Genomic DNA, 25,223 nt, shown 5'->3' with positions numbered 1-25,223 from the left:
TATGATTCCTGGTGAGGAACCCATAGCTACAAAATTGATTAGTGAAACTGCTGGTTTCCAAGTTATGGTTGCTCTAGAACTCACCAGGACCGCTCGGGGAACATTAAACTTTAAATATATCCAAGACCTAGCTAAATTAATAGATAATATCACCGAGATGTATGATGACACTTTCAGGTATACTGGAAGGGAGCTACAAGCGTACAAGAAGGAGTTGGTGCAGCATAGACTGGTACTAAATTATCTCACCTCTATTACTGGTGGGTACTGTGTGACACTGGCCACCCAGTTCGGTGTCAAATGTTGCACGTACATTACTAATAATACGGATGACCCTAAAGAAGTTATAGACCGGAAGATGGATGAAATTTTGCAGCTGAAATGGGAATTTCGAAAGAGCCATAATTCTTCGTTATATGAGGCCGGGGAAAAGGTGGCGGGTTGGTTCTCGTGGTTGAACCCTGCAAAATGGTTCTCCGGTCTGGGGGAGTGGATACAGGAAATGATTGCGAGTGTAGGTAAGCTCCTTCTCCTTATACTGGGTGTCATCTTAGCAATTGGTTTAGTTGTCAAATGTGTTCCTACTGTGTTGAAGTGTGGAAAATGGTCTCATAAGGGTAACACTGAGAAAGAGACCGAAAGGGTGGTACCAGATACCGAGATCATGGTCTGTGAAGAAGTATTGTATAATCCTGAACTTGAAATGGTGATTGGGTGATAGTTTATTACACTATCAAAGTGTGGAACTGTCGAAGTCAGTAAATAAGATAAAGTCATTTCAATTAAAGTCTAGCAAACTTGGTTGTCTTTGTCTGAAAAGATGCGTACGGTACGCTACGGCGTACAAGGGCACGCTACGGCGTGAAAAGGCGTACGCATCCACTACATGTGGCAGCAACAGTAATTGGTCTTTTACCATACATTCGCACAAACACGCATACTTATAAAATAGTACACATTAATGGTAGTTGCAACACATAGTCAGTTATGTCGAAATATAGTAGTATTTATATGTTATATCAGAGTTACATGCATATTAGTGAAATACACAGAACGGGTTGAAGGAATAACATCATGAGTGGTATCATAATGAACCTTGTCACATATCCTACTGTTTGGTTCACTCTGCGAGGGAATCGCAGAGTGCATACGCAAGTTATGAATGATAGGGAATTATGAACTACTTAAGACTAAGGAATCTTGGCGGGAAGAGCAGAGCATACCCCCTGCAGAGATGACCCCCTCCTTTGGATTCCTTTGTATGAACTGGCCAATGATGACGACCCCTTGGACCTTCCTGAGACCTGGACCAATAGATGCAAGCTATTCAATCTTCATTGTATTACTGTATGTGATTGTGTATATAAGCAGCAGCTTGTGATCCAGTGTGCAGACATCTTGTCCCCAGACTTCAGGATTGAATGACTGCACTGGATCCAGAGCGCCTGCGATAAGTAACGGCTGTATTTACTATTACTTCGCTTAATATATATATATATATTCTATGATTTGCGAATAAATCTCTGTGCTTTGGAAACACAACTCGAGGTTCGACAATCGTTATTGGTTAGCGACAATACGCACATAACACAACCAATCAGATTCTAGCTGTCATTTTGTAGAAGGTACTAAATAAATGAAAGCTAGCTAAAATCTGATTGGTTCCTATAGGCAACATCCCCACTTTTTCAAACCCGCAGCTTAGAAAATCTAGCCCCAAATCTTTTAACACAACAATATGGCTGTGAAAAGTTGCTGCCTGGATGGTCTTTCTTTCGTTAATCATTTAAAATGTGTGTATGCAGGAATTGCCCCGGCGATCGGACCTTCAGTCATTAGTAAAATCTTTGTAGATAACACTGAAAATTCCTCAGTGTGTACCTAGCCTTAATGTACCACAGGTGTAGAGAAAGCACTTGTGTGTACAAGCCCAAGCGCTACAAACAGCATTCTGGTTCAGACAGAGCATAAAACAAATATCAGTGGGTATTGACTGTGAAACTGAGAAGCTACATATAAAATCAAGCTAAATTGTAATTAGGACATACCCTAATGAAGGGAGTATAGAGATGTTTCCTGTCATCCGACATATAGACACACATAACAGACAGGACCATTCATAAAATGCTCTTTATTAAAGCAGCCTTTATCTAAATCCTCCATCTCTGAATAGAGGATAAAGATCTGTATAAAAAGCATAACTTCTGGTTTCATACATATGCTTAGATCAGGGCCAGTAAAGTATCTTAAGGGATATTCAGCACCAATTGATTGATCTTACCTGATCTTTTCACAAAGGTTGGTTTTGGGATTCAGGCAGAACTTGCATTCACCACATTGTGGGATGTATAGAGGGATAACTTTGTCACCTAGAAAACACAGTATATATTAACTGCTATTGTGAAATAAAAAAAAATATTTTTGTTTGCTGTGGAACAGTGAGGTGTGCTGTATGTTGTATACATAAATAAAATGTTCTCATTTTAGAGACTCTGATAATTAGTAAAAATTAGCATCAGGATGAATTTACCAGTGTTCTCTATATCATCTATTCATTTAACATACAGGACCTGATTCATCAAGGCATACATACTGAGCGCAACCTGCGTTTGTTTTAAAATGCACGGGATTCGGGCATACGCATGCCCGGATTCAACAAGTAGCGGATCTGAAGATATGTGCACTGATGAATTCGGGTGTTGGTCTGCTCAGCTCAAGACACTGAAAGATACGTCCAATACTTATGTGAAGTATAAATTTGCATAAGAATGTACAGAAAAAAAAACAAGTAATGTCACCTGTTAATAATATAGGTATTAGTGATAAAACAGCTAAAACAATGTAAAAAAACGTTTTTTTATATATATTTTTAAGTGTCCTTTGCGTAAGAAGATGAAATGAACGTTGCTAACTTTTGTGGATTATATGGTCAAAATCGGTAGATACGTGCCTTGCTAAATTAGGCTGCAATATATACACATTACTAGCTGTCCCCAATATCCAGAAGTTTTAGAAATTTTTATCCATGGTCCCAAGAGTTAAAGGTAAAACAAATCTGCTTTTATAGTCTAATTTGTGCCTGACTTGTCAAAGCCTTTTGCTTATTGGTCAGTATAGCTTAATACATTTTCCACATATATTAGTAAATAACATTACATCCATTGTTTTGGTTGTTATATACAATAAAATTGTATTATGATCATGTCCAGTAAGTGTAGTGTCCAATATCTGTATTCAATGTTCTATATATGACTTGTACATGTTAACACCTGTAGATACATTTCAAATGTTGCTAATTTTACATATTATATTCACCCATATGTGCTTGGAAAATGCATGCTTTATTTTTTTTCATGTATTTTTAAGGCAATTTAGGTTTACCAACACATTCCATGATATATGACGTTAGCATAACACATGTTAGTACATGAAAAATAAACAAACTTGCAGAAACAGGTTTAGAAATAGTGGAACCAAAAGCAGAAGTTGGCCCTTCAGACATTTTGATAAACACAATAATTAATTTATATAAAATAAACTCTCAAATTAACAAAAATAATTAAGCCTTATAGATTGGTCAAATCCTGTATCAGCGACTCATCTAAAATTGTAGACCCAGGGCATATGTCCTCTTTGCCCTGCCCTAAAACTGTCCCAATGGAACTAGGCAACAATTCTATGATTGTTTTATTTTGTTGACTTGTTTGGAGTTAAAAAACAAATATGAAAGGGGCGATCCGCCCACTCTGCAAAGCAGGCAAACTCGTTCCCAGAATCAGGGCTTCTGGTGTGGCGACCTTCCTTCCCCTTGACGTCTTCAGCTCCCCCCCCTCCCCCCGCCACACACACACACACACACACACACACACACAATCGGGAATTTGCTGATAAGGATAAGGAATGCTTATCACATAGCAAGACATCTGCCATTTCTCTTCCTCTCACCTAAGGTGTTTGGCTGACTGTGTACTATTCATCCCAATTACTTTTGTACCCTACTGACCCATCACTACCTAAAGAGGACACTTTGCTGTGCCGGCCCACTGGACCTCCTCTCCGGGAGCCCACAGGCCAATTGACTTTGCCGTGTCTCTCTAAGCGGGCAGTCTCTCCTGCCTTGTCAGCAAGGCACTGGTTGAACTTCCATGAGCACGCTCCACCGCTACCTGGTAAAAGCAATACCTGCTTACCATCTTGAGTAACACAGTTACTCTATCCACAATAAAGGGGACCTTGCTCCGCCATTGACACTGAACACTGACGGTTGCCGGATCCCTGACTTTGAGGCTCCCCAACGTGTCTCTCGCTACCATTTGTTTACCAACTTTTCCCTCTCGCCACCACATTGTTGCAGATGTAAACCCAATTCTCGTCCATCCAGTGCCTCATCCTCATTATTAGTACTATTCTCTACTCACCTTGTACATTGAACTTCTCATCATGTCGACCATGAATAAAAAATCTTCGAGACAATAAAGAGGAACTGCGGTCAAAATCACACACCATTCCCTCCAGCAAGACAGACCTCAGACAGTGGACCCCATTCTGCCTGATCTCAAATTGTACAAGATGAGGACCCTGACACCGAGGACATTCCAGCGACCAAGAAAGACATCTCAGACTCGAACACTCCTTGTCAACCTTAAACAATCTCTCACCAACGAACTCCCAAAAAACATGGTCGAATTGAAACAGGACATTTCCGATCTGAATCAATTCACCTCCATTCTGGAACAATCCTGTGTTCAACACCAGACTTTTGAAACAGAGACTAAAGGGACCTTGAATATTTCAGTATGAAATTGGAATTTTAAAGGGATAAAAATTAAGACCTCGAGAACCGAGAGAGCTGAAACTACCTTCATATCCGGAACATACCAGAGGACGTTGATGCGCAGTCCATGGAGTCATACTTATTGTGACTTTTTGTACAACTGGTGCCCTCCCTCTCTGACTTTCAGATCACTATTGAGCACACCCATAGGACTCTTCGTCCCAAACTAAAAGACTCTGCCTCTCCCCCACAACATTTTATCTCTGTTAAAATTAAAGACCAGTGTCACGGGCACTAGGAGTCTTTGCCCAGGATATCGCCAGATGATATTCTTACCAGAGTAATAAAGCTGGTACTATGGTCCTCTGGTAGCAGGGTGACTAACGGAACAGGAGAATCAGCAGATGGTGAGAGAATGCTCAAGGAAAGTCTATGACTAGCAGCAACTGGTAATGACTTGGCTGAATTAACACGAGGAACCAGATGGACGAGTAGACATGAGGAGAGTCAGTGGTCTGAGTACAGCAAGTTGTACCACTGCTATAGTGAGAAGGAATGTCCAGGAGTAGAAAGGAGGTAGTGAAGTCAGTGGTCTGCGTATAGCAAGTTGTACCACTGTCTATAGTGAAGGGATGGATTCCAGGTGCAAGTAGGTAACGGGGAAGTCAGTGGTCTGCGTATAGCAAGTTGTACCACTGCTTATGTGAGAGGATACTTGTAACAGGTGCCAATGGAAACAGAAGTCAGTGGTCTGCGTTCAGCAAGTTGTACCACTGCTATATATATGTGAGGATGGGCAGGAGGTGATGAATGGAACACAGAAGATACACAGGAGGCACGAGGAATTTGATCCCACGATGATAACCACAATACAATAATAACTGACAAGCGCTGCTTGAAGTATACAAAGTCACTATAGAGATCCAGGTAATTGGAAACAAAGTCAATAGTAACAATAGCTTCAATAGATGGAGAACTCTGGAGATGAACACAACACAGTCCAGGCGGATATGCAATATAATAGCAAAGTCAATGGAAAGTATGCATACCCCGGTTCAGGAGAGCAGGCTGTCACGGAGAAGTGCAGAGATACCTGAACGGCTGAACGCCGGCAGGAGGAGAGACCACTGGAGGATGGAAGCGGTAATCAGGTTGGTGCAGCGCACGAAAGGTAACCGGTAATCAAAGGAGCAATACTCTGGAAGCAGTAGTAAATAAAACTGGAGACATGATGAACACAGGAGAGTTGAGACGGTCTGGAATCCGGCAGTAGTAACGGAGGCAGCGGAGAGCAGACACACTGAACACAGGAGAGTTGAGGCGGTCTGGGATCCAGCAACAGTAGCAGACAGGAATCAGCTGAGTGCAGACACGATGAACACAGGAGAGTTGAGGCGGTCTCGGATCCGGCAGCAGTAGCAGATAGGAATCAGCTGAGTGCAGACACGATGAACACAGGAGAGTGGAGACGGTCTGGGAACCGACAGTAGTAGCAGATAGGAATCAGCTGGAACAGAATACACGAGGAAACACAGGAACACCTTCAGAGGCTCATGGGGAATGAGACTCCAAGATCAGGCAACTAGGTAATGATCACAGGTGGTTTAAATAGGGAGGGTTGCCTGATCATCCAATTAAATAAAAGCAACAGGTACTGAAGGTTTCATAAGGGCTGCACATGCGCAGACCCTCAGGATGGCTGACGGCCACGGTTCCTGAATACAGGAGAAAGGGTACTCACAGTCCGGTGAGTGACAACCAGATTGTACTTGTCTCTAGAAACTCTAATTTAATTTTCTTTGAGGGTTCTAAGCTGCAAATATTTCAAGATTTTGCTCCATCTACCATTGCCAAATGGCGAGACCTGCAAGAGATCACAGCAGCTGTCAGAGACCAGGGATATAAATATCAATGGGGATTCCCCTTCTGTTGGTGGTGGATGCTGGCTGCCGTCAGCACTCTATTACATTGTTGGATAAGGGCAGGAAGTTCTGCGCCAACTCCGTCTCCAATCATCCCTTGGTCCAGTTCCTGATGGATATTTTGCTAAATGTTCCTTTACATGTTTCCTGCTGTCTATTGAGCATTCTTTGTTTCTCAGGTCTACTGATTAGTATTCTAGGGGTGTGTGCCGCCTTGGCCCCTGTTCTCTCTGGGCTGCTCGGTTGTCACTTCCGATTTCGGGCCTTAGATGGTACACACACTGTATTGTATTATATTTTAAACATACCTTCTGTCACTCAGTTTCTCTCCCGCCCCAAGGTCAATGCTCATGCTTTATTTACTTGCATCATTGTACAGACACACCTCTTTCTCCACAATGCTCTGGACGATGACTGCACACATTGGTGGTTGTACACACTCACACCCCCACCACAAAGGGACTACCACTATCAATTTATCTTTGTGCATCTTAGCCTTTAGGGTGGTCCGTAATCCCGACCCTGAGAGTCATTTATCATTCTCCAAGGTAAAGTAGACCCCTCCTCAATTACCTTGGCAAATGTCTACGCACCTAACACGGGCCATATCTCTATTTTTCTTGCCTTTTTCGTGAACTACACTTCCATCGCTCAGGTAAAGTATTGGTAAAGTATTGTTAAGGGGGGACTTTAATACAGTCCTTACCCACTCCTTTTTAGCCGTTCAGGCACATCCACAACGAGTGCTTACTCCCCTGGTTCCAGAACGCTCAGTAGACATGTAACTGAGACAGGCTTATTTGATACGTTGAGAGCACTGTATTCCACCGTTAGGGATTACACTTTCTATTCCCACCCCCATGATTCCTACTCTTGCATCGACATGCTCCTCTGCTGTCTCTCACTGGTCTCTTCTCTCTTGTCTGCTTCAATTTACACCAACCCCTGGTCTGACCATTTGGCTGTTGAGGTATTATTTGACTTTTCATAGAGATTACATAAAACACTCCTGCTTTTGGGACATGGTAAGCGACAAGCTATCTGAATACTTTGAGCTCAACACCACGGGATATGTTCCCTATTCCACTATCTGGGAAGCACACAAGGCAGTCATACGTGGAGAAATGATCAAATATGTCACTAATCATAAGAGCAAACAGATCGAGCGCATCACTTCAGTCTTTTCCCAAATGAACTCCCTGGAACTGCAAAACAAACGCACTCAATCCAAGACTATTCTCGACCAGCTGACCCAGCTTAGAGATGACTTAAACCACTTACTAGCTGAAAAAAAATGAAAAGATTTCACACTGGTTGGGGCAAAGGTTTTATAAAAAGAGCAACAAGGCACTCTCCATTTTAGCCAATAGTCTTAAGACCAAAAGGGCCTCACAACTGATTACTGTCATACGAGACCCCAAGGTGCTCTGTCCTATGACCCCTGGGTTATTAATAAGACCTTCTGCTCCTTATTCTATGCTATATATTTTCTCCCCACCCAGTGATGTCACCTTGCCCCAACCTGACATTACTGACTACTTGAAATCAGAGCCGTATTAATGCTAGGCTAAAGGGGCTACAGCCTAGGGACCTGGTGGGCCCTAACAAAGATTTTTTGAGTTATGTTTTTTTTTTATTTGAAATAAATTATTTATATATTTCTTGCTGGCAGACGAGCAGACAAGCTGAGCTCAGCTGCACTTTGATCTACTTCCTGGTGGACCAGCCAACTTAACAACCATGCCGTGCAGACCTCAGGTACAGTGCAGATGGGATGCGCTGTGCCTCTCCCTCCTCCTCACTGTCCAGACGCTGTAACGAGCCGCACAGTCAAGAGGAGATAAGTAAGGTAAGTAAATAACGGTGTGATATTCGGGGGGACATTGAGATGCTGCGGGGGACGGATAAAGCTGGGGGGGGGGCACTGAGATGCCTCTGCGGACATTGAGATGCTGGCGGGGCAGATGAAGCTGCGGCGTGGCACTGAGATGCTGGGGGGGGACTGAGATGATGGGCTGGACAGTGTGATGATGCTGGGAACATTGAGATGCTTGTGGGAGGATGAAGCTGGGGGCACTGAGATGCTGGGCTGGACAGTGTGAAGCTGCTGGGGACATTGAGATGCTGGAGGAGTGGGTGATGCTGGGGAGGCATTGAGATGTTTTTGGGGTACAGTGTGATGCGGGGGGGGGGGCAGTGTGGGGAGAGGGGTGGTATTGGGGCAGTGTACGCAGCAGGGTGGTATTGGGGCAGTGTGGGGAGAGGGGTGGTATTGGGGCAGTGTGGGGAGAGGGGTGGTACTGGAGCAGTGTGAGGAGAGGGGTGGTATTGGAGCACTGTGTGGATAGGAGTGGTATTAGTGCAGTTTGCAGTGATATAGTGAGGGTAGTATTGCTATAGTGTGGGACTGGTATACCATATTTCTGTAATCTGGGAGCTGGGTTACTGTAATGTGAAGGGGCTGGATTGTGGGGGAGTGTATCACTGCTAGCTAGGAGAAATAGGCCCAATTTTTTAAATGTGAATGCTATGTAAATTTAATGCTGGAGCTGGTTAGGCTGTATATTATTTGCTCAGCTTTTCAGGAGATCAATAGTAACTATGCTTTTTCCAAACAGGGCACAACATTCCAGGATCTGGCCTAGCAGCAGCTGAATTTAAAAAACCAGCAGATAGTGTAAACTGCAAGAACAGGTAGGAAATAGACTGTTTTGAATGTGATGAGACTGTCTGATGAATTGGGAGCAGGGGGGGCCTCACAGTACCTGTATCCCAGGGGTCCACATTATCTTAATCTGGCCTTGCTTGAAATTCTGTAATCTACCCAGCCTAAATTTACTTCCTCTGTGTGAGGATATCTCCAAGGAGGATAATGAAACTTGCTCTTGGCTCCCAAAAGCCTTCAAAGCTCCGGGTCCCAACGGCCTCCCAATGGCATATTATATGGTTTTTGCCCCTAAATTGCTTCTCCGACTTAACCAACTTTTCAACTCCATCCTACATGGTGACGATTTCCACCCTCATGTGACGAACTCCCCTATCATTGTTATCCCAAAACCTGATAAAGACCTTATGTTCTAACTTTCGACCCATCTCACTCCTCAATGCAGACATTAAACTTTTCGCCAAAATTATGTCAAACAGAATGAACGGGATTCTGGCTGACCTCACTGACCTGGACCAGGTGAGGTTCATCTCAAACAGACAGGCCTCGGACAATACTTGTAGAGTGATTAATCTAATTTAAAAAACCTCCCCTTAGTCATACTCATGCTAGACACAGAGAAAGTAGTCAACAGGGTTTCATAGCCTTTCATGTTCTCCGTGTTGGAGTCCTATGGCTTTCAGGGGTGATTTCTACAAGCCACTCGAGCGCTATATTCGAAACCCACCTCGTGGGTCGTGACAAATGGCCAGTTCTCCAGTCGCTTTAGTTTGCAGAACGGCACCTGACAGGGCTGTCCATTATCCCTACTCCATTTTGCCCTCTCTATTGAACCTCTGGTGGCCAGTATCTGCCAATGTACAACTTGGACCCAACCACTATACACTTTCACTATTCACTGACGATGTGCTTCTGATGTTGACTAACCCTGTAATTTTCCTCCCAAAACTTATGACAGAACTCTCACGATATGGAACCCTCTCAGGATACAGAGTCAATAATTCTAAATCTGAGGCCTTAACGCTGCATGTCCTCCACTTAAGCCAGGAAAGTTTACAGTCCTTTATGTTTCAATGGCATTCCCACTCCATTTGATACCGAGGTGTGACCATCATTACGCACTAATCCAGGATTTATCACTCAAATTAAAACCTCTACTAGCCTGCTTCCAATAGGACCTTCCTAAATGGCCGCCCATTAACAGCTCATGGATCCGGAATATCCACGCAATTAATATTAGTGTACTCTCACGCCTCCTGTACCTGTTCCAAACACTCCCAGTCCATGTACCGTTCCATGTCCTCGCGAGTCTCCAATCATTGTGTAACAAATTTATTTGGAGGGGGGGAGGGTAAAAAGCCTAGGCTTGGTAAAGAATTACTACCCTAGCCCAAATACTTCCCCTCATCTCGAAATACTATTATGTCTCCAAACTTAGCCACATTATATCCTGTCATATTAACTCTGGCCACAAAAAATGGGTAGACATTGAAAGCGCCCTGGCTTTGGACATGCCCCTTCACTACTTTCCTTGGCTACCTGCGATCCATAGGCCTGCCTTGGTCCACTCATGTCCGATCATATCGTTCACTCTGACATCTTTGGACTGGGCCAGCCGCCGTTTTCACCTAGCTACTTATCCCTCTCCCTTGACCTATATTTGGAACTATCCATTGTTTCCTCTGGGCTCTTCCCCAATGGTACTCCGCCAATGGAAATCCTGTAAGTTTGATCGTTTTGTCCATATTATGGGCGAATCAGCCTCTAGTTCGTATGTAGATATTTAAACCAAATACCATCTCCCTGCATCTATGCAATTTAAATTTTTTAAAATCAGTGGATTTATTTAGTCTTAAACCTGGACCAACTTCTTCTCAACCAGCCTGACCCCCACCTCATTAAACCCGCTGACAGATTGCTCATGTACATTTACCAAGCCTCCAAATTGCTTATAGCCAAACTCTGGAAGCAAACCACCCTCGAAAACTGAGCTACTCAGTCGTATTTGGTATATTTCCTCCATTGAATACATCACTGCCCTCCTCATTAACACCCTAGCTTTGTATCACTCAATTTGGACCCACTGGTTTAACCTCCACCTTTAACCTGTTCCTGGTATAGCCTGATGTTATGAACTTACCTCTCTTCGCTTTAGCGCCATCCCCGCGCTCTGTATCTCAGATGGCGCTTCGTGTCGGGACGGGGGATTTGAATCTCGGTGGGTATTTAAACTCTGCTGTGACACTTCCATCCGCAGTGCTACATTTTGCGTCATGCCAGTGTGACCTGTTAGCCCTCGGCAGCTAAGCCCATCCCGCCTTGCAGCGGGATTGGTGAATACCGGGGAACTCGTTAGGCTTCGCACCTCTGATTGGCCAGTGTCACTCTTGGTTAGCACTGAATCCTGTAAAATATAAAACCCCTGTATCTACTCAGCTACCTCAATAGTCGCCCCCATCTTTACCCGTTCACACTGTGGAACCTGTCTGAGTAACTAGAGGTCCCTTGTAATGTAATAGTAGTTATCTCCACAAACCACCTCCTGTCTATCCCACACCTCTCAGACTATGTTTTAGCCGTTTACTTATCTATGTTGCACGTGATTTCAAAACTGTTTTTTTCTTCTTCCCTATGAGATCTCATGTTGTAAAACATTTTTGATACAGTTTTAAAATAAAGAGTTTTAAAAAAATAAAATAAAATTAGAATAGAAAATGTGAAAAAAATGTTACATAATCATTTTCTCTGTATTAGTTTCTTGTATAATTTAGGGCCATTATCCACTGGTGTTTAAATGCTGAGCCTGACCTATATTTAAAAAACACATGTCAAATTAAACCCATTCTATTCTAGTCCATAGCCACTTAAATTTGTTTGTGTTGTGGCGCATTGTTTTTGCAATGATTGTCCAATTTCAATACGTTTAAATCTTGTCCCTGTACTTAAAAAAGTTAATTGATTTCTTTAGGAAAGCATTGTGTTCATACCCACTAGAGGTTAACTTCAGTGGTTTAGCCAGCACTGCTTCAATTTTCCCTTTCATGTCTATTCATTCCTATCGCCCATGTATTTCAGTAGGTTTGTGTACTACATATGGAAACACCATTGCAATTAATGGCCAATAGACATGAGTACAGGACTGATTAATTGATTTTTCCCACATCAATAGATGGTAATCGCTTATGATTGGCTGAGCAGCTATTGGCACTCTCAGTCTTTCATTCTGTAGCAGGACTCTGAGCGGAACACATGCATCATCTCTTATTACCTTTTTATTTTTATTTCCAGTGAATTAAAAGAATAAGAAGCATAGGGGTACAGTCACTAGCTTACATAGTATATCTTGCGTAAAATCGCTCTGCCATTGCCCAGAAAGTAGGTGCACATATGTGCCTATGTAGACTTCGTGATTCTGGCACTTACATCCACCTGCAGAGGTGGGAAAGAGCCAGGAAAAGGCATTTTAATGTAGGCTGAGTACAGTAAAGGCGTGATTGCGCTTATGCATCTCATGCAGTCCTGCAGAAACTGCAAATACAAGCTGATGGTGGTGGCACATATGATGACGCTGCAGAGGCGGATACATCTCAAGATGTATACAGTTTACAGTATACAGTATGGATGGAAATATGCTAGTTTTACATGCTTTTTAGAGTAATTGATGCCCATTTTGCTAACAACTTTGCATTGTGTTTATATGCATTTTCACAAGCAGCCCGCACTTGTTATTTTGCCACAAATGTAATGCCAGTGGCTAGTCGGCATTAACAAGAACAAGACTAAACAATCTCTGAACAATCTTGATATTGCAGGATGTTAGTAATTATGAAACAACTATTTCTCTGTAAGTATATTTTGATACCTGGCTTAAACTTTGTGACACCGGGTCCAACACTTTCCACAATTCCAGCTCCTTCATGACCGAGAATGACAGGGAACAGACCTTCTTTAAAATGAACACTCACAGCATGAGCATCAGTGCGACAGACTCCCGTGGCAACAATCTTAAAACATAATGCATGTGAAAGATTAGAATAATTCTAGAGAGTAAAAGCTTAGAGAGTGCTGGCAATGTTTGACTTTGGGTGCAAGGATAAGTAGTAACACAAATAGAAATAGCAATGCATAATAAACTGGGATGATATATAATATATACACCGATCAGCCACAACATTAAAACCAATGACATGTGAAGTGAATAACATTTATTATCTCATTACAATGGCACCTGTCAAGGGGTGGGGATACATTAGGCAGCAAGTGAACAGTCAGTTCTTGAAGTTGATGTGTGGGAAACAGTAAAACTGGCCAAGTGTAAGGACTTGAGTGACTTTTGACAAGGGCCAAATTGTGATGACTAGATGACTGGGTCAGAGTATCCAAAATGGCAGGTCTTTGAGTTCCTGGTATGCAGTAGTATCTACCAAAGGTGGATCAAGGAAGAACAGGATCATGGCAATAGGATCATGGGCGCCCAGGTCTCATTGATGTCTGTTAGGGGCGAAAGCTACCCCGTGTGGTTAGATCCCACAGAAGTGCTACTGTTTCTGCGTAAATTGCTGAAAAAGTTAATGCGGACTATGATAGAAAGGTGTCAGAACACACAGTGCATCTCAGCTTGCTGCATATAAGGCTGCATAACCACAGACCGGTCCAAGTGACCATGCTGACCCCTGTTCACCACCGAAAGTGCCTTCAAAAGGCATGTGAGTACCAGAATGGTACAATGGAACAATGGAAGAAAGTGACTTGGTCTGATGAATCACATTTTCTTTTACATTATGTGGATGGCCAGCTGCGTATGTGTCATTTACTTTGGGAAGATATGGCACCAGGACGCACTATGGGAAGAAGGCAAACCGGCGTTAGCAGTGTGATGCTCTGGGCAATGTAGTGCTGGGGAACCTTGGGTCCTGGAATTCATCTTGATGTTAATTTGACATGTACCACCCACCTAAACATTGTTGCAAACCAAATACACACCTTTTCTACTGTGTAAGTGCATTGCCAATTAGATCAAGTAAGTAAAGCTACGTATACTAATTGAATTACTGAAGGAAACCCCACCCATCTCTCAGTGTACTGGCATTACATAAAGAATGTTAGCCCTGTATCCATTGGTTGTGTACAAACTCTTTCCACTAGCTGTCTGCTGTTCCCTATATTGCCATTTCACAAGCTCAAGAGGAAGGCAGCCATTGCTGTTTGTCATTTTGTAATAAAATATAATATAAAAAGTGTAATTTGCCTAAATACATAGTCATGTAGATGGACACGTCCAAGCACATCTACATATTCACCCTTGTAGTGTAGTATATGTGAAATATTGTATAGTTCCACAGAGGTAGATTTTAGGAGTGTGATCTAAGAAATGTGTTTATATCATGTGCCCAATTGTCATATTTTGTGCTATGCACATGAGCTCAGAAGTAAACGGTTCAGCAGCTACTTTTACTAATATTTTTAAGGGGTCATAAAAACAGACTCTCCAGTCCAGCTCAGAACTGGCTATATCCAATTTTGTCACCCACCTAACCCTGCCATAGTTCCTATTAACAGATCCCTGCTTTGTCATCTCACCAGAGCCGTAATTTAAAATATTAGCACATAGGGCAAGAAAAAAAAATGCTGCCCCCCTAGCCATCAATTTTAACCAAATGAACCTAAAATCTTCAGAAACTGTGCCCCCCTTCAACGTTGCGCCTTGGGCGGTCGCCCTTATCGCCCAGCCCTAGTTACGGCCCTGCACCTCACCTCCTCCTACATTACTGAGATTATAAATTGTTAATACTAATTGAGCCTACCCACAAGTGCATATGTATGACTATTCACTAGCCGGAACCAGTAACTAGCTAATATTATAATAGCTGGCTTTTTTGTTCATAACTTAGTGATTTAAGCAATAGACAGTCACTGCTATTTTGCCAAGTCCAAGAAAATTCCATGTGGAAAAAAAATATATAAATCATTGCTACCTTTATCCGGACTTCATGGTCTCTTGGGGGAGCAACTTCTATTTCTTCCACACTAAAAGGCTTGCCTGCCTCCCATGCTATCGCTGCTTTGCATTTGATAACCTGCCAAGGAAACACATTATGATTTATTATGCTTCATGTTGTTAAGAAAGGCAGTATGATTCTTTAGAGTTTATATAGAACAAAGGGTAACATAAGCACTGTGTTAGTGGAAAAACATGTATATCATTGTGAAGCACCATCTAAGCACGTTTCACATTCCTTTATTATCACAACTAACTAGAATGAAAACAGTTATCTACTTTAAACAACTGTACCTCTATAGATCAAGCTCTGGAGATGGCCTCATATTTTGACTTTTAGTTGCTAACAACCTTCTGCTTAATATAATTTATATGCTAAAGGGTAGCTTAGTTTTATGTGCATTTATATAATCTGTCTCTGGTACACAGACACACATTCCAATCATGCATAAGTGAAATGATTAAACATAGTTGCCAATTTTCTAAAATAGTTTCCAGAGACACATTGCATCTAAGCACGTAGAATACTAGTCTCGGTGAACTATGGAGCACTACTTGATTATAAAGTATTTTGCTTTTAAAATACTCCTTTTACAGGGGCACACGCAGCAGCTCCGTTTCAGCAACCTTGTACTATACAGCAACCGCAGCGCTGTCAAAGAAGCGTCCGCGGCGGTGCTGTTTTAAATAAATATCAAATTATAAAGCTTAGGTGATAAGAACCAATGGTAAGATTTGCAACTAGCCTGCAGAAAAAAAGGAATTTCATTAGTTGGTCAATATTGAAAAGTAGCAACATTCCCAAGTATATACATTTCAGGAATAAATCTTAAAAGCTTGGTAATTTCCCAGGAGCAGGCGCACACAGGAGCCCCCCCCCCCCCCACTTCGTTCAAATCACCCACTCCCCGATGCTGCCCACCAGTGAAAGGATTGTGTTGGTTAACTAAAACAAAAAAAGATGGGCTGCCCCTTTATTCCTTTCCCTGCTGTCACTGTAGGGGCTGTGCAGCCTACTACTGCAGCGCATGTCCCACCTTCTAACTGGTCATGGCCAGGGCCGCCGAGAGGGGGGGGGAATGGGTACATTTTACCCGGGCTTGCCAGGGTAAAAAGAATCATACTCGCGTGATCGGCGCCGCATCCCTCCTCTCTTCTCTGCTCCATTCACACCGACTGCCGGGCGTGACGTCATCAAGTCACGCCCGGCAGTCAGTGAGGAGCGCCGCAGCCAGACAAGACCAGAAGAAAGAAGAAAAGGAGACAGAAGAGAAGAGAAGGAAAGAAAGAAAGAAGCTGACAAAAGGTAAGGAAAGAAACGGAGAGGCAAGGGGAGGAAAACAGAAGGGGACAGTACTATAAAGAAGAGGGAGTAGGAATAGGCCCTTCAACATTGCAGGATCCGGACAAGCCGCAACAAAAGAAACCAGCAGCCACAGGTGGAGAAAGTGAGAAGAACAGGTAGGAGAGAGCAGCACAGTGTGTGAAATGTTGTGATTCTAGTAAGGACAATACCAGTTTTTGGTGAGTGTTGTGCCCAATGTAAGGTGCAGGCCAAGATTGAACTCTTTGTGTACACACTGCATTATTTGTATACTACACTGTGGTGCTAGATGTCCTGAAAGTCAGGAGTTCTTGAACATATGTCACGCTGCAGCGAATTGAGAGCCTAGTGATTTTGATGTTAGCCACGCCCCAATGGCACATTTGCCACGCCCCCAAACGCATGACCACATCCCCGAAAAAATTTGCGGCGCATTTTTTTTTTAATGCTCAACTATAAGGGGGGCCACATGATTTGTTGTACCGGGGCCCTGAATTGCTCTTGGCAGCCCTGGTCATGGCAAACCCTCTTTCTCCATACCATTGACCACATGCTGTCTATTCCATTGAGTAACAGCTTGCGCCCACATAGCAGAGTGCAGACCACCTTTCCACGGGTGATGGACACTTGAACCCTTCTGCTCCTACCAATAGATGTAGGTTTTTATGTGATTGTGTGTGTATGTGTATTACTATATTACTACATTGGTAATAAAGTGACTGTAGTTATACACAACAGAGTACAAACTTGAACATATAGTAGCCCTATCATACTTCATATATTTAAAACTTTGCAAATTGCTTAACTCCAATTAATCATCAGCAATTACAGCTTACTCTCTCCATATCATCTTCTACTTATCTGTCTGGCAACTTAAGTCATCATATTCAGTCATCAGTCTGTTCCATGTTTTTGACTGATTCTGCGGTCTGTCTGTTCATTTATGTAACATACTGTATTCCAGAAATAATGGGGTGTTCTGGTTGTTCCAAATATTCTCAGAGGCTCTAGGATTAGACTTTAGACATAGGAAGCTGATGACTTATGAGGGGCTCTTGAGCACTTGTCCTTCCAAAAGAAGTAGGTTTGTTTTTGTATGTGTAGCTTTCACCCTCTGTGTCCCCATGTATGCCTCTGCCCCCCTTATTGTGTGTGTCTATTCCTTTGTTTCTATCACCTTGTGTGCTCCTTTTGCCCTCGCATCCCATTTTTGCCCTAGAAGCAGGCCCGGCGCTCCCATTAGGCAACCTTAGGCAGTTGCCTAGGGCGCCGGGACCTGCAGGGCGCCGCTGCCGCTGACTAGATTTGAAAATCTAGTCAGCGGTGAGAAGTGGGAGAGGTGGTGCAGCGGCGGCGGCGGGGTGCCGCCGCTGTTTCTTCAATGTCCGCTCAGGCTGCCCGGCGCGTCGCTCCCACTATCTGTCACACACCTGATCACTGACATCAGTGATCAGGTGACACTGGGTCACTCTTCCGCGGCGCCTGTGTAGTATATCACACTGTCTGTCAGTGACAGACAGTGTGAATAAAGTTTGCTACCCAGCGCCCCCCTCTCTTCCCAGCATGCCACGGCTGCTCCACCCCTCTCCTCTGGTGTAAAGAAGCTGAGGAGCAGTGGGCAGCCATTACAGAAGAGCCTCTCTGCATCTGAACAGCCTTCAGCATCAAAAACAGTAAGTATCTTTATCTTTTATTTTTTTTTGTATTACTAATTTCATTTTATAAAAAATGGGGTACCCAAAGGGGAAGTGTGGAGGCCCAAAAAATGTTGGGGGTGGGATTTTTTATTATTATGTCACACATTATGGTCTATATTTAATTTAAAAACTATGGTGGATAAAATAATTATTTTATTGCACCTCATGCTCTATATTTGACTTGCTTAAAGTCAATAATAGAGCATGACGTGCCAATAAAATAATTATTTTATCCACCATAGTTTTTAAATCAAAGATAGAGCATGAAGTTGCAAATAATATTAATTTTTCTCCCACATAGCTTGAAAATTAAATATAGAGCATGAGGTGGAAAAAAGTATTTTTTCAATGGTATAAAAATTACTATTTTCCACGTCATACTCTATATTTGATTTGCAAAATATGCGTTGGAAAAATGACTATTTTGTACTTCATGCTCTATCTTTGATTTAAACATTATGGTGGATAAAATAATTATTTTATTGGCACCTCATGCTCTATTATTGACTTGCTGCAAGTCAAATATAGAGCATGACGTGCAAATAAAATCATGGTGCTGCAGGGGGGGGGGGGACAGAGGACATGGTGCTGCAGGGGGGTGGACAGAGGACACGGTGCTGCAGGGGGGGGGACAGAGGACACGGTGCTGCAGGGGGTGGACAGAGGACATGGTGCTGCAGGGGGGGGACAGAGGACATGGTGCTGCAGGGGGGGGACAGAGGACATGGTGCTGCAGGGGCGGGATCAGAGGACATGGTGCTGCGGGGGGGGGGGAGAGAGCACATTGTCAAGCAGTGGGGTGGGGCAGTATGCTGCAGGGGGAGCAGAGTGTGATGGGTCATTTTCACAAGTTTTTGTTCCCATATCTAATACTTGGATACTTCCCCTCTAGAAATCCTGTGATTGCCCCTGGACAGCAGTGGAGTCTGGACAACGTTCTCTATGAAACATCACGGCAGCCAGACCGCTGTAGGAGGTAAGGCTTATTTTTTTATTTTTTTTTACCGAAAGTGAAGTGTGTGAGTGTCTGGGAAGTGGGTATTTGGTGTGTTCTGGGGTGGGTGGGGGGGGGCGGTATTTTGAAATTTTGCCTAGGGCGCTGAGAACCCTAGCACCGGCCCTGCCTAGAAGCATACTTGGGGGTGCTTCCAGTTGCCCCTTGTGCCAAAATCACCACATCCTGATTATCAAGAAATGCACAAGTGCAGACATTTATTGAAAAAATATTTAAAACATTCATTCATAACAAAAAAAGCTTTTTAATGATCAAATCATCTTAACCTGTTACTGCTATCCTGCGATGGTGGTAATAGAGCATGTATTGCAGTGGTATATGTACTGCTGCGATACTTGAAAATAGGCATCCCTGTGCAATCATTTGGAAACTTCCCTTTATAAATCCTTAATTTGCCCCTGAGGAGATTATGGACAGTTGTCAACTATGCCTAGGACGCGGAGGCTTATGTTTGTCAAGCTCTTCTATATTTCAGCAGCAACTATTGACCACTGGTATCTTCCATTTTCAAGATTCAGTGTGTTGTGTCTAAGAAAATGTCTCCCTCCACGATTACATATTTATTCAAATATCTTAATTTCTGACATGCTCTTGAATTTTTTAAATACATATTTTTAAACATTATTATTACAGTATCTTATGATAAGTGGTCCTTTAAAGTACTTTTAGAATTCTGTGAGTGACAATTCTTTCATACAGAAAGAACCTCAACTTTGAACAGGTCAAATTGATATCTAAAAGAATGATCTTTTTAAAGTATTTGAAACATCCTAGTAAAATGCATATTAGTGCCACTGCAGTAAAATCTGTTATGGGGCCTAGCACTGGCTATCCATATGCTACACGGGCCCCAGCTCTGCTCTCCCAACTGTCCAGTGTTTGACAGTCCCAATTTTGGGGGTATGTCTCGCTGTCCCGCCCGGAGACATGCTTGTCCTGTGGATGGGAGCATTGAGAGGTATCTTCCTTTCACTGCTGCTCTGTATAGCGTTGAATGGGTGCAGAATACCAGGTGCAGCAGTGTTTGGAGGGTATGGAGATTTCTAATGGGCAGCCTAATCACTTGGTAGCCCCTCTGGGAGCATGTCCAACCTGACCTAACCACACCCCTGACCTATCCCATCCCAATGCTGGGAACTGAAATGTTGGGAGGTGTGTGAGTGGGATTCTGTGGTTGTGTACTGTGATGGAACTGATGGGGCTGCACTGTACATTTGTAGGCTCCTGTGCTTACTAACAAAAGCAGGGTGGGGGTTTCTGTTTGTAAATATGCTTCACTTGGAATCTCCCCTACAAACTCTTTTTGCTATGGAACCCATTTACTGCTACTTATGCTCCTGGTTGTCATGGTAGCTGACTGTCACAACCAACCATAATCCTGCTTTTAGCAGCTTTCTCTCTTAAGATTCTGCCTATGTTTTGCAAGGCATGTTGCATTAATTAGCAAGAAATCATTTGAAACTTTAATGGCATGCATAAATATCCTCTAGCTTTTTGCCAGATGTAGATCATTTTAACACTGTAAAATCAAATGAGACTCAAATTTATAAACTACACTACACTACTGTGTGTCAAGCAACAAAATTAGTATATCAGGTATTATTTACTGTTATTAAAGAACATAATATAATTGCCTACATGTGTTTTCTTTATATGTCCTGTTTTACATATGAAATAATTAGCAAACCTGTCGCCTCTATGTCCTGGGTAATTTTCTAAGACAAAGGGCTAGATTTACTAAGCTGCGGGTTTGAAAAAGTGGGAATGTTGCCTATAGCAATCAATCAGATTCTAGCTTTCATTTATTTAGTACCTTCTACAAAATGACAGCTAGAATCTGATTGGTTGCTATAGACAACATCCCCACTTTTTCAAACCCGCAGCTTAGTAAATCTAGCCCAAAGAGTGCATGGAATTTTCAGACTTCTCCCAGAAGGGATATCTGAGCCATATAGGAATGGTTGATACAAACAGAGTTAACATTTTGGGATAAGCCGTTTCAACTAATAGCACTCATTAACCATGGAAAGGCTTACTAAGAGTTAGTTATGAAGTACTGAATTGTAGAACTGCAACAAAAAATACTGTTTTATTATGTCATGCACCTATTTTGTGCAGGCATGCTTTGTTTTATGGGGTACCATCTAAGTGGAGAAGGGAGTTTGCACTGACTGATGGGAGGAGTTGGGCAGATCAAGGGCATTTCTTGCTTTTTTATCTCTGCAAAAATTCTCCACCCGGGGGTCAGGTCTTGTTTATATACTAATAATGGGACATACTTTGTACCTTCCAGTTGCACTTCTATGAGTAAACACATTTTTTTTAGACACCCATCCACCAATAAATGAAACATATTTAAACACAGAAAAGAGCCAAATGTAATGTGATCTGATATCCCCTTTCTGACATGATTCATTTAAGACATAAATGAAGCTAACCTGAGCAGTGTTTTAGGACAGTAGTATCAGGTTGGTCTTTGATGTGATATTTTTACTGTTTCCGTCATTCACGCTTTTTACAAAATTAGGGGCAGATTGCTTTAATGAGGGTGTTTCCAGTGACTGGGAAATGTAAGATCATTTGCAAATATAAACAGGCAGATTTGTTTAATAATGGTTATTTACTAACATTGGTCTTTAATCGACAATTACGTTTTATCTATTTAGAGCAGGTTAGACAATGAAGCAAATGCTTATTGGTTGCTAAAATTTATTGCAGCTTTGCACCATTGAACAAGTTAAGTAATTAATCCCAGTTCACCACAATTGGTATTCCAGCAACTACAGTTTATTTTTCAACATTCAAAGCAGTTTTTCATTGTCCATTTCAGACACTTGTAACCCTCTAAAAATACCTGCATACATACATAGTAATTTAGTTTCTGTAGCATTTCAGCAATCAAGTTCCTATTATCAACAAACCAGATGTTCCTGGAGCTATCACTGGTCCAAAGGAGTGTGGCCACCCAGAGAGGAGGCACGGCTTCAACAGAACTGCTTGTGGTCTCAGTCAGATATGCATGTTTTTTCAAAAGTTTAGGGTGTAACCTAATTTTTCCTGAATATCCAATTGGAAATTGGATATATGCAAGTATATATCTAAGTTAACATCACTCATCCATGTACAATCTTTTAGTATGTTCAGAATTTGAACTGAACTTAACTAAAAGTATTATTCTAGCACCACAGTGTTTGCCATTTTTATTTAAGTTATTCATTATTTATTAAGCCATTTCATAGAAGACTCCAGTAGTATATTTACCTCTTGTATAAGTAAAATTATTTTTAAAGATGTAGTGAAGCTATAGTGTACAGATACTGTGCATCTGTTAAATTATGTTCAGTGTAAATAGGTTATCTACATATTTAAATAATTGTACCTTCTACGTATTCCATACTATTATTAGTATAAGAGAATAAGATCCATTTTTTAATATGTATGCATACTTGCCTACGCTCCTGGAATGTCCAGGAGGCTCAACATTTCAGGCAGTTCTCCCGGACTCCCGGGACAGTAGGCCACCATCCCAGATCCCGCATGACTTTCTTCTGAACTTGGCGGAGCAGAGCCCTCATGCGATTCATGCGTTGAGTGTGAATTTCATCTTCATAGCCCTGCACCCTGCTGTGCACTGATGTGAACCATCATAGCACAGCGGGGGCGGGGCCTTGAGGACGCAAGTTCATGTCCCCTGCACTTTTCCCGTGTTGCTCACAGAGGGGAGATCCAAAAAATAGGCATGACAATGTATGTACTTCTTCATTTAAGCTTATGGTAAAAAAAACTCAGAAAAAAATATACACTGATAGCAAGTTGGTCACTTGATGGTTGTCCTACTTCAAAGTGTGCAGGATGCTTTCTGAGTTTATATACAGTGAAGCTGGTAAAGAACTTGTGTACAACTCTCAGTGTAATGCCCCTGCCCACAGAATACATTCCTTTGTTACAGAACTGGCTTTACTCTCACTAGTTAATGTTATTGTGAAACTGCTCAGTATGTAACAGTGCAGAATTAGTGACACATTTGTAATAATTGAATCCCTTATTATGTTATTAATGTTTCTAATATTATTGTTTAATAGACATCAATTCAATTTTAACATTATTTCTTTGTTAACGTGGTGACATTTTTTATTACATTACATATTATTTCAATTGTCCACATACTTGTTGGCTTCCTAGTGACAGATCAAGTAGAGTAATGAACTAAATACTCATTCAGTGCACAATCATCATATATATTTTTCCCACATTTGTACGCGTTTGTGCCTGGTAAGGATTAAACTTTGTAGTCATTTATATTAATCTGCCACACCCCTTGTGCTATTGCTACTCTCGCTGTCACATGTAGATTATTTGTTGCTTTGACAGCTCTTGTGTTCTTTAGTACTTTTATATCTTGGATTCATTTGGAGTCACAAAAGTTGTATTTGGTGGAAAAGCCCTATTTCTGAAATTTTCACACCGAACTGTAAAGAGGAAACAGAAATGACGACATGCAGTCCTGTTAATGGACACACAATTGCTATTAAATCAGCCTTTCAGTTTTTATTTTCAAAAGAACTGTATTCCCCCAGCTCTTACCACTGTTATAACAAAATATGTTTGTATATACTAGAGCTGTGTATGCTCTCCTTGTGTTTGTGATTTTATTCTGGGTGCTCTGGTTTCCTCCGACAGTACAAAATCATACAGGTAGGTTTATTGACTGATGACTAAAATGTACCCTAGTTTGTGTATGTGTTTTTGTGTTAGGGAATTTAGACTGTAAGTTACAATAGGGAGTTACTGTCGATTAATATTCTCTGTACAGAGATACAAACTAAGGTGGAGCTATTTAATAATAATAAACTTATGATACACACTCCAAACAACACATAACACTTAATATCAACTTTTTCATAAAATGTCTTTAGTACAAAGGTGATGATAAACAACAAATTAAGACTACCCAATGTCTTTATAAAAACATAGATAATGTTGCACCATTTTTGATCAATGCGGGTAAATATTAATGTACAATTTACTAAATTTGTTTCTAAAATGCTCAATGCTTTGATTGAAAATCAATAAAAAAAACGGCATTTCCCTTTTTAGCAATTAACACTTTGCTCTCAAATTTTGAATCACATTTTCATTAAATATACTTTATTACCTACATCATGATAGTTCCTAAAAGAAGCTTGTATTATTTGCATACTGTACAACAGGTCATTGGTATATCTGGCAGAAAAGTTGAGGTGATATACAGAATTGAGAAGACGAAATAAAATATAATACAAATAATGGAGGTGAACAAGCATGTTTCCTTACTTGCCCAACTGTGCTCATGATGAGTTCTCCCTCTCTCTGAGGCGATGTAAGATGTACAGGCTGACTTGTCCTAGTGCATGCTCAGAGTGGTGCCTGAAATGGGTTAAATATCCTGCAGTTTTACCAGCCCATAAACTCCCAATCCTCCCCCTCTCCCCTCCTCCCTCTTCATATTACACTATACTACACTACTGATAGCACAATAGTGTTCAAAAGACATTGTGTGTCATAAATGTAAACATAAGTGCACCTATAGGTAAACCATAAGACTTTTAGCTGCATATAACTCTGTGGTATATATATATATATATATATATACACATTGAAGGACAATCTAAGAACTGTTTTATGGGTATTGCATGTACATATTTACAGAACAAACAAAGTCTGATGAATAGTACAACTTTGTAAGCCAGTTGTAGCATTAGCAGCAGAATGTATAGTTCAGCCAGGGCCCATGGCACCAGCATCTTGTATGTAGTAGGATTTGTCTAGATAACGTCCCCATGTAAACA

At 41.8% G+C, this 25,223-nt stretch overlaps 1 protein-coding gene across 1 annotated transcript in view; it reads right to left on the bottom strand.

The window, feature by feature from the left end:
* The window catches only part of LOC142143508 (all-trans-retinol dehydrogenase [NAD(+)] ADH4-like), a 47,665-nt gene extending 22,868 nt beyond the window's left edge, over positions 1-24,797 (bottom strand). The window contains exons 1-4 of the mRNA XM_075201393.1: positions 24,709-24,797; positions 15,337-15,438; positions 13,224-13,365; positions 2,282-2,369 (exon numbers count right to left, since the gene is read on the bottom strand). Of these exons, the coding sequence (XP_075057494.1) occupies positions 2,282-2,369; positions 13,224-13,365; positions 15,337-15,438; positions 24,709-24,726 (350 nt within the window). The 5' untranslated portion in view covers positions 24,727-24,797. The remainder of the gene's footprint in view (positions 1-2,281; positions 2,370-13,223; positions 13,366-15,336; positions 15,439-24,708) is intronic.
* Between the last annotated feature and the right edge of the window lie 426 nt (positions 24,798-25,223).

Source organism: Mixophyes fleayi, chromosome 1 (assembly GCF_038048845.1).
Source record: "Mixophyes fleayi isolate aMixFle1 chromosome 1, aMixFle1.hap1, whole genome shotgun sequence".
Classification (NCBI taxonomy): domain Eukaryota; kingdom Metazoa; phylum Chordata; class Amphibia; order Anura; family Limnodynastidae; genus Mixophyes; species Mixophyes fleayi.
This window is presented reverse-complemented; position numbering and strand designations above follow the sequence as displayed.